The sequence below is a fragment of the Etheostoma cragini genome, chromosome 3, assembly GCF_013103735.1.
Source record: "Etheostoma cragini isolate CJK2018 chromosome 3, CSU_Ecrag_1.0, whole genome shotgun sequence".
Taxonomy (NCBI): domain Eukaryota; kingdom Metazoa; phylum Chordata; class Actinopteri; order Perciformes; family Percidae; genus Etheostoma; species Etheostoma cragini.
The window spans coordinates 5,242,576-5,253,790 of NC_048409.1; the positions used below are offsets into that span (position 1 = coordinate 5,242,576).

Sequence of the window (11,215 nt, forward strand, 5' to 3'; positions counted from 1 at the left end):
AGTGTGAAAAGTTCTGCCAGTTGCCAATTGCTTCTACGGAACTATGTAGAAATGTTGATGGATTCATATTAGTATTTAAGCAGTGATTTGCTTGCTTGACAGTCGGTTTGTGCCTAACTGAGCTTTCCACATCATCCAGGATTTAATGGGTACAGCGGAAGTGGAAATAAAATGGAGACAACACATGAAAGTACTTTGAAGTTACTCATCACATTAACAGAGGCAGGTGTATTCTATTAACATGAATGGTAATTGACAGTCAGTGTCAGCTTTTAAAAGGGCTTTGATAATTACCCTGTCCATGTGTGAGTGTTCAAAGCAAAGTGAGACAACAAAAGGCTTCCAAAGAGGTTGAATAGTGAAGAACACAGCCGCACTAGTCCCCTAGCAGACAGCTAATGAAACCTGAACTCGGCTTGAATCAACCCCTTCCGAAAACATAGACAGTCGCTCGCAGCACTGGAGTTTGTAAAGGAACGCTATCTGCATGGCCAAGAAACATGGCGTGGAGTGGCTGGTGAGGATCGTCAAACATTTAGCAAGCCAAGGAGCCTTTTCTTCCCTCTGCAGTTGGCAAATCAAATCAGAGATAAAAAGATGAGTAAATATTGGACTTCTACTGGGGGTGACAGAGTAGACTCAAATGGGATTTTCATGTCGCCCTGTTTCTGCCATTAAGGTGTTAAAATTTAACACCGTTTTCATCTTGCTTTATTCATGCACATTTGATGGCTGCAGAGTTTCTTTTGCAGTCCACATTCTACACAGCATGAGTGCTGCCTACCAAGGTTAGGTTTATCCGTCAGCTGATTGACCGTGTGTGTGGAGATAGTGCCTTCAGCCCAGCATACCTACTTACGTCTATGCAGGATGATTCTGGGATTCTGATGACAATGTTATTGCCAATGCAGGAAGAAGTTTGCCTTCTGTATAGTGAGGCAGAAAGTATATTTCAACCATGTCTATTGACTTTTCTTACCATGCCTAGACATTGCATAAAGTGAGAACTTTTCAAACGTTGGCATTAGATGAAACTAGACATTGTCATTTAACCTATTCTGGGGTTTTGCAGAATCGTTCTATATGGATGCTTTTGTCAGGCGATATGGTTTGTGCCCCTGATAGTGTGACAGCCCAGACTGGGATTGATCCCAAAACTTATCAAGTACTCCAATTCTTTCTGTTATGACCCCTCTCACTTTTATTCTCGTCTCTGTGCATTCACGGGGTGGACTCACACAGCTCATAAGAAACACTTTAAACTCATGCAGACCTGTAGACCCTCAATTTTTGTTGCATCAAACAAAACCATGTCTGCGGTCAAAAAGTCAAAAATTTAAAATAGGGTTTATTCACCGTCTCCCCAAGATTTATATGATAGGTGGGCAAACACATTTTTGTCTTAGTGCATGCATTGTCTTAGTCCGTCAGTTTAGCTAGTTAAGTTTATCTTTGCATAGTGAATGGAATCCTTTGTTGCTGGGTCAAAAAAAATCGTCACATTTGAGTCAAAAAAAGAAATGATAAAAAAACACAGAAGAAGTTATTGAATGCAACCAACTTCAGTTCATAGAGTAATAGAACGTGAGACGGAGCCTGCTGGACCCATTCATAATGAGTCAGCCGTCACTTTGTGAGTAGCATACATCGCACTCCCCCTCTCTCCCTAGCTCTTTTAATCAGTTATAGTTGAAAACAAGTGAAGGAGCTTTCACAGAGATACATTTTTTTAAAATATATCCTAGGCTATTTATTTCAGATAATTTTCATTTACATGTGTTGCAGCTGTGTGTCTATACAACATACAACTTCAACATAAGAGAAATGTAGCATAATATGGATGTGAAAGCAGTTTGAAAGCAGCATCTGGAATAATAAACATGGACAACCCGGTGGAAAATATGACTTCATCATTTTTTCGTCTTCTTATTCTGAGATAATTATGTTGTTTCATGTGAAGCACTCACAGCATGTCATTCTGTTATCATAAAGCACTGAGCTGTAGGCTGTTTCTTGTATGAAGGGTGTTCTGCAAAATGTACTAAATGTCTGTATCGTCACTGCGCTGCATTTTAATGAACTGTGATATTCTGGCCATGGGTCACATCTCTCGCCCAGGTCCAGCAGCTCCGTCTCACACGCTGTTACTCTACCAACTGAAGTTAGTTGCATTCCATAACTTCTTCCGGGTTCTTCGCCGTGGCCGCTGCGATAGCAGTTACCCGCGGAAACACTGGTACAAATACAGGTTTGCCCCTCATATTTAACAATACACAGCTGTGTTAATAAAAAATTTAAACTGTAGACAAATGCCAGAAGTGTGGACCGGCGCTGTGTGGCCGGGCTGCACGGAGAGTAAGACCAGAGAGAGCAGAGGAGAGATCAAACACAAGCACTGCTTTACAGACAAAATGGGTCATGTAACGCAAAATTAAAGCATATCAATATAAACAGCATTGCAGCGGATGCGAGGACATTAGCACCGGTGCGTCCTAGAGGAGCTAACAGCTAACAGAAGCTACTAGCACAGACTAGCACTGGTCACTGCTGTTGTCTGAAAAACAGACGGGACAAAATGTTGCGTTTACCGGTAAACTGGTAAACCTTGAGACCGACGTATAACCGACGGCTATCTGTTGAGTTTTCCTCCCGTTACTCTGTCCTCTGTGACTGTCTACATCTTGAAACTAAGCTGCGCGGTGCAGAGAACAACTGACCGGCTCATGAGCACACTGGTTTATGGAGCGGTGGATTGGCGTTATTCCCACTTGATCGTGGGAAGTCTAAATCGTGCTCGTGATTAAAGTTCAATTAATTGTGCAGCCCTAGTAGAAAGGGTGAAAATTACTTATTACTGTGAACCATAAGCCCCTGACACGCCGACCAGGCGGCTGACCGTCGGCAGAAAAGGCAGTCGGACGGATCAGTCTTCCTGAGTTGGTCATAAAAGGGCCTTGTTGCCCTAAAATGAAAACCACCATCTGATTTGGACTTGTGGGATGGCATTATCTCCTTTCCTTTGGTAAAGGATGGTTCAGTGTGTCCTATGCTAAAGGAGGTAACAAAGGAAGCAATGAAGCACCTTTCCTCATCACTCAGAACATTCAAACTATAGATAGATAGATTGATAGATGGATAGATATCTAAATTATTTCATGGATAACCACTTTGCAGTGACAGCAAACAATAAAAGTAACTCCTGAAAGAACTGGCACAGATGGCACACAGTTTGCACTGCACATATGATTGTAGCAATGCATCTGATTTGTATGTTAAGCATGCAGGAAGCACAGGCTTCATCTGGCATTCTGTCATATTAAATCCAAACTTTATTTCCACTCAAGCACTGCCCGCAGCCATCTAGAACCCATACTGACAACTCCAGTTACTGCTTCCAAATGGGGCTCTCTCTTGATACTATCTTTTTTTTTTAGGATGCTTAATATTCAACATCCTTGGGTGTTTTGAAAAGGTGCTGTTTAATTTAAAAAAAAAGAAAGATTCAGCCAAAAAAATTCAGCCAGATGACCCTTATTTAAGCTGAATGTCCATTACCCTCCTCTTCCTTTGTGTTGGCGTTCTGACCTCTGGTGGATTTCTGAGGACTATGGGTTACTGTTCCTCAGATCTCTGCAAGGTAAATCCAGACAACTAGCTATACTATCTGTCCAATCTGAGGTATTGGTTGCAAAACAAAAAAAACAACTTAAAAACCTTAAAAAAGGTGCCCTGCCACACATAGTTGATTACTTTGTGGTATATATAAATATTTCAAACAATGCAAGCAAAAATGGTTGTGTGTGGCAGGGCACCTTTAAACAAACACGTTCCACCAAAACAAGTTTCTCCCCGAGGATATTTTGCGGAGAAACTTTTGCTCCATGTGGCGCTTAGTGGTGCCCAAGGCGATTGTGAATGGTTTAAAGAAATGCCAATAAACCAAAGAACAAAAGAGCACGTTTTTCTCCCATCCCAGAATGCTGTGTGGACTAGCACAGCACTCTAGAGGAGGGTCTGGCAATGCGAGACTAAGGATAAAGTGGGGCTGGGCCGATCCAGGCAATAAAACACCTGAAAATCAAAATACTTGATCACATTGAAGCAACATATGCATATAAATCCATCTCCAGATAGCAGTCCTGCTAATAGTGGAGCAAAAATGTCCAGGACAGGGTTGCAAAGGCAAGTGCACAAAGGGGGACTTGCAGTTCTTCCTGTGGGATGCTTGAGCACACCCAAACCAGTTAAGTTAAGAGTAATCTTTCCAGCACATCTTGAAGCTGAAATAACTTGGCCTCGTGGACAGCATCTTTACCAGGTGCCTGATACTCTTCAGCTGGCTCCTTTTAGTGTGTGGGAGCCACAGCAGAAGCTGGACCCTGAAGCCGTCTTGAATCACAGACATCGTCACAGGTCTCACCCACAGTGAGAGCCAGTCCAGCCTGCAGAGAAAACCCAACGCGGCTGCTCGTGTCTGTGATCTCAGTCCTTCAATCCCTACCCGGAACCTGTGAAAACAGCTGGCGCTCAGTTTTTGGAGAGCTTTTCTCTGTGGCTGAGCTCTCTCCTTACCATCATAAGCCACATCAATCTTACAGTCCTTATTGGCACTTTGGAGTGAAACCCCACAACACTTGAATCAAGGTGTCTTAGGATCTGGGACAGAGAGAGATCAAATGGCAATCTGGGACTCTCCAGATGTCCAACCTTAAATCACGATGACAAAGCAGTAATAACCTTAGAAATGTTGCTTGTTGGTATGTGATGAAAATGTCATCGACCAACAAACTATGGATCGACCGATACAGATTTTTGTTAGTGCAGATGCTGATTTTTGACTGATGACCAATACAGGCTGCCGATTTTCTTGAGCCAATATTGCTTTGGTCCCTCAATTAACATCATAAAAATGTAAACCCTACAGATCGGTATCACTTCTGCAATCATCTAACATTCATATCACCCAAATTATGTGTGCAATGTGCATCATATAGATGGCTGCACTGCATATGGTTAGCTGCAAGGGTGAAAGGCTTTCATCAACGTCTACAACACAGCCTTGATGATGTGTTGCTTGCTAACATATTATAAGAGAGATATAATCAGGTCATCACAAAATGTCCTTTGTCAACCCATTTGATTTAAGAAAACAATAACAAAGTAGCCATTGAAATTAAATGCTTCATTTGTAATTTAAGCATGGTCCGCACGTGAATGGCAGCGTCTCCAGCAACACAGAGCTGCCTGTGGTAGCCTGTCTGTAAGTAATGAGGCGGAAAAAACTATCGGCAAACGCAGCAGCCGCGTATCCGCCGATGCCGACACACGTAAAAAGGGATATATCGGTCTGATATATCGGCCGGACGATTAAAATATATATATCACTACAACCAACCATTCATGTTTAACTTAAGTGATCCATTTAGAACCAACAGGTGCAAGGAACATTTCTAGGCAGCAGAAATACACCAATTTCCCCACACTTGCATAATAAAATTAAAAGAAGCTTTAAATACGTAATCCACGATGTGTGTACAGTACTCTATCCACCCAAGATATCATACATCATTGTAGTATACCTGTATTAACAATCACATGTATACTTTGTTGAGCTTCCACAAGTGCCACAATTGAAATGCTGCCCATGAGGACTCAGAAAGAGTGCTGTTACCCCCCCTAACTTTCTCCTCCCGTCTGCATCACCGCTCCAGTGCACCAGTGCACATCAGAAACAACAGTCTGTTGAAGCCTCATCAACGACATCATTGAAAAACAGCAGAGATGGCACCCTAATGTCACCAAACTGGACGCTCTCCAGACCTCGATACATGAATAAATACATTCAGGTGAAGCAGACAGGCATTCTTGTTAGACACTGATGTCAAACTAAACAAGCTGACAAACACAGAAGCAGCCTTCGCTCGTGTACAGGGTACCGGTGGATTGCACCAGCGTTTCTGGCTTCCCATACTGAACTGTATTTTGGACTTATCCACAATGTGCAAATATCTTCAGGAAAACTAAAAATGCAACATCTCACATATTAAATTAAAGCACAGATTTGTGTGATTTCTTTACCAGGAACCAGGAATTAAGAGCAAAAGATGATCCAAATGATATGTGAAAACTTCTCGTGCAAATCCAGAGAACTGTAAAATGATAATTCTGGAAAATAAAGAGACCAATTTCTTTTTTTTGACACAAGCACGATCAGGTGTAAAATAAGCAGAGGACACTGAAAGAGGTGTGGGTTAAAAACTGGTTAACCTAGGTCTCATCCAATTAATAACAAATCTGTTCAAGATTCATATAGATACTCTATTAGGCTGTAATCTGTTCACTTTGTTTCCTGTGTTTTTTATACCCAGGCGTATGTTGTCCAGAGATCATTTTCATTCTCAGTTCACTATAGTAGGCAGGCAGAGTCTCCAGCGCTCAGCATGTATCTCATTCTGCTTGGGAGGACAGCCACATGGAACACAGGGCCAAAGCAATATTGGTCACTCACTGTAATTCTCTCCACAGCTGCAGCCACACATCATGTCACCCAATAGACAGGGCACTGAATAGATTCTGCATGTGCAGGACAGACTGTATGTAAAGATGTCTATTCTAAATGGTGAAAGACATTTCTGCATGCAATGCCCTGAAGTGCGTATTCCAGTGAAATGAAATTCACCCAAAATATTTGACATGTAAGGCATTGAAAAGGCTATGGCAATCAACTTCATGAAAGGTGAGTCCAAATTTAATTTATCTACAATTTTACATTTTCCAGCAGCAAATGTATTTTTTTTTTTTTTATCTTTTGGAATGCCTTAATTCAAAAATGAGGAAAAATCCAACCTTTAAGTACACCAATTTTCTTTGTGAATGAACAAGGTAATGTAAATAAATAAATAAATAAAGGTTCTGCCTAAAAATACAGGGGGCATAAGTATACACACCCCCATGTCAAATTCCCACAGAAGCAGGCATATTTTTATTTTTAAAAGGACAATTATTTCACAGATCCAAGATACCATGCATCCCCCCTGCACCCCACCCCACACATCACATACCCTTCACCATACCTAGAGATTGACATGGCTTTATTTCAGTTAGACTAATAGCTGGTTTGGTTTGCACTGAGAGATGATCTTATGGAAAGTGCCCCATGCCAATCAATCGCTAGGTATGGCGAAGGGTATGTGATGATGTGTGTGGGGGGTAGGGGGGGGGGGGGGGTATTTTAATTCCAAAGGCCAAGGGAACTTCATCAGGATGCATATTCTGATCCATGAAATAACTTACCTTTAAAAATATAGATCTGCCTGCTTCTATGGAAATGTAACATAGGGTCGTGTATACTCATGCCCCCAGTATTTACACATTATTCATTCACAAAGAAATTGGTGCCGTTAAAGGTTGGATTTTTCCTCAATTTTTAATTAAGTATATTAATTTTTATTCCTCTCTTTAGCCAACTTAAGCAGGGGTTCCTATACTCATGAGCAGCACTATATGATCCCTCTTCTGACAACAAAGAGAATACATGTATGTCCTTTGCTCTTCTACTTTTGTTGCTAAATTTCTGGTGCACATCGAGACTGACGGAGAGAAATCTGACTTGGTAAAGCTTACAGTAGCTATGGACAGACGAGGTTCATCCTCGGGGTGGATTCCCACTAGACTAGTGCAGCGTCGATGTGTCAGGAAGAAGTGACGCCGAATGTCGCGATTGGGAACACATTTCATCAGAAATGCCGTGATTCCAAAGGAGAGGACTTTCAACCCTTTCCCTGTGGTTAACTCTACTGTAAACTTACAGTCGGGGGTTTGCATAAACCCACATGGGAACCAGTAGCTACGTGCAAATCGCCTTCCAACTCCTCAGGAAGTTGAGGAAAATCATGGCTCCGCACTTCTCAAACACTTCTGGGACACACTCGCAACTCTGTATTCTTCGGTCTACTCGAAGCTGCTGTACTCAGCGCTACGCGGTCGCTTCTTTACAAACCCAAGCTTCACCCTTTTTAAAACAGCACCAACTGTTCACTGTTAAGGGTGTCACCACGTCCCTAACAGCTGTATGGTCCGAGCCCCCCGCCGACATTAGGATTAGAAAGTAAAGTGAGGACTTACAGAGGGAGAGGAGAAGCAAGCAGCCTGCCACTTGGTGCCCGATGTGAGGGTTGTTCGACAGCATCCTGGGAGAGTCCTGGGAGCAGTGGAGGTGGTGGAGAAAGCTCGCAGTGCATGGGCTTTCTGACCAAAAACAACAGGGCTTTTCCTTATCACAGTTTCACGGAAAGCGGGGAGTGTGTTTGTGTGCTCTGCTCGGAGGCATCCCCATTTTCTGAACGAGGCGCAGGGACGCGCTCTGCTGGCGGGAAGAGCTCACTGAGCTCAGCTAGCACGAGCTGCTGCTACTGCTGCTGCCTTCAAGTGCTGTGGTGAAAGTACTGGTCAAAGCTGCGCGGTACGTTCAGAACTCCAATTTTTACATTGATAGCTTTAATTACAGGGCCATAGCCAAGATTTCAGAGTTATGGATTATTTTTCATTAACGATGACTATGTCGATTAATCGCTTGATTAAAAAGTATTCACACAAAAAAAACTGAAACAATCGTTGTGACATTTTGTTGTCTTGTTTTTGAATTAAAGGCTGTTGTGATGTAAAACCGAGCAAAGCACCCCAACATCACAATTGAAAAACTGCAACCAATTTGTGGCCTTTGTTTAAAAAGTGACTTAATCTATCAACTGATTGCCAAAGTGTAGATGTATTTTCCATCCACCAACTAATAGAAGCTCAACCCACCTCCCCAAATAATTTCTTTTCATTTTCATTTCAATTTCATTTCATTTTCTCAATTAGCTGAGCTAGCTGACATGTGTATTTAATATCACGGCATGATCTAAATGCTGTTTCAAAGACCACACTGCTAAACAAACATAGGTTGCTACCAGAATCAATCAGTGTAATATAATGTCCTCCTCTAAATTGTGTAGAACTAGCATGGAAAGGCACAAGAGTAACTTATTGCATTCATTAACAATGGCTCCATTCCACTTAGGTCTACCAGTAAGTGCTGTTATATAACACCTGTGCTCTTTTTGCAAAGTCAAACTGTCTGTTGTGAAAAATGTCAGTCAGGGCTCACAAGTCATGTCCCTGACAGTGATACCCTCTGTTTAGTAGAGACCAGCTTGAATGATTTAACCTCAGTGTCTTCCAGTCAGAAACATGCTCGGTGGGATACTGTGCTCTTGGAGGAGCCACAGGGAACATCTTATCGACCCTTTTTTGACCCAGATATTTAAAAAGTGTCTCGGTTTTTGAAAAAGAACTTGTGTCTACGGAAATTATTAAGAGCAAGACCCCTACAAACCCCCTGGTGTCTTCTGAAAGGTGTCTTCAGACAGCACTTATTTAGCCTCATTACCTCTTCTCAGGATATCTGTTTCCCTTTCTTTTGAGTTAAGTTGCACTTCTTAGAGTGGGACCACATCTAGCATTGTTATTACAGTGTGGCTACATAATTTATTCCCAGCAACCTGAACAGTGGCCTACTTAACCACATTAACTGAAAACAGCCACGCAAGTGTAGTGGGCATGTAAATATGCTTACTGAATTACTAGTCACAGTTTTGCTCAGTTATGCATCATTTGAAGGGAATGGTTTTCTGAGAGCAGTAATGAAGCTGACGGCTTAATGATCCTGCAGAAATGAGAGAAATGTCTCAGCCCTGATCACAGCGGTGGCTTTTTTGCTTTTAAATGATAGGAAATACACATTAAAACATGCCTACTGTCTGTCATATATTATGTTATCTTGTGTATAAAGTATAATCACTTTATTTTAATTAAGCAATACTGTCTGTAAGGATGCTTTACTTACAGTAGTTTATTGAAAACTCCAGTGCGATGTGCAACAATTTAAGTTCCAACAAATACTGAAAATGAAAACATGGTCTAATTGTAATTGTATATAGTTGAAAGAATATATGTGTTCTGATCCCCATAAATGCCACATTTGACAACATGGGCGTTCCATTTTCACAGTTTTTCTGTAATCTGCATTGTAGAAACAGCACATCCTGGGAAGGCAGCATTTATTCAAATGCACTTTGACATATCTGTCCAGATTTGTGACTATGAACAAGTCTATTCCACGGCTAAAAACAAAAAAAATCATCCTGGATTTTTGTCTCCAGGGAAAGTAAATGAAAGGGCACATTTGTGGACAGTGAAGAGATTGTCTCTGCAGTTCACTGTCACTGAAGCAGCTATGTTTTGTCTCAACATGGATACGTATGAAAATTGAATATTTTTAATGTCCTTGAGTAAGTTTTCACTTCAACATCACACTCTTTTTATAGCCTGAGTGTAACTAAAATGCGTGGATTTGTGGATAGTCTGGACCTATAATTGGGATGCTTCCCACCCAGGATATTTCTGTCCTACACTTTCAAAATAACCATTCTCTCCTTCCCTCTATAGGTGCTTATGTTCACTGAGCATTCCTGAATAATTCAGACCTACCACTTCTTTGAATCTACAAGCTTAATAAAGTTATATGGTAGTGCTAATGGCTTCTGTAATGAAAAAATACATCTGGTGTGTATAACCTACCCTGGGATACTTATTATTACTCTGTGTGTGTAGAAGATAAATTGCAGGTTTTCTGTGGGGTTTGAATTCTATGAACGGTGTCCTATCAAAATATAAACATCAAAGTGATTACATGAGGGAGTGCACAAAATGGAATTGTATGAACGCACTGCACAATATGGCTCATTCCCTTTTTTGTTATTTATGTCACAGTTTATTTGCTTGCACAAACAAGTCTGCACTCATACAGTATGGCTCACTCCCAACCAGCTTATATCTAAAATGCACAGCTATTTTTGTATACACTCTCAATTACCACAAGGTACTTTGTCCCTTTTGTATATTGGTGTTTAACTCCAGCCTCAGATAGCTCTCTCACTTCTTTAAAGTTATAAAGCAGGTAGCGAACAGCTAAAACAATGGCCTTACATAATGTTTATCATGTGTAAATGAAAAATGTAAGGATGACAAATTTGACAGTATGCAGACTTTTATTACTAATACAATGTATGCCTGAGCACCTTCACAAGATCGTTGGTGATACATTAAATACACAGATAATACATCATATCTTGAAGAAAAAGTATTAGGTATTATGCGAACTAGAAAGGGATGT

At 41.2% G+C, this 11,215-nt stretch overlaps 1 protein-coding gene across 1 annotated transcript in view; it reads right to left on the minus strand.

Moving 5' to 3' along the window:
* The window catches only part of b3glcta (beta 3-glucosyltransferase a), a 69,456-nt gene extending 61,067 nt beyond the window's left edge, over positions 1-8,389 (minus strand). The window contains exon 1 of the mRNA XM_034867278.1: positions 8,125-8,389. Coding sequence (XP_034723169.1) covers positions 8,125-8,188 — 64 coding nt within the window. The 5' untranslated portion in view covers positions 8,189-8,389. The remainder of the gene's footprint in view (positions 1-8,124) is intronic.
* Between the last annotated feature and the right edge of the window lie 2,826 nt (positions 8,390-11,215).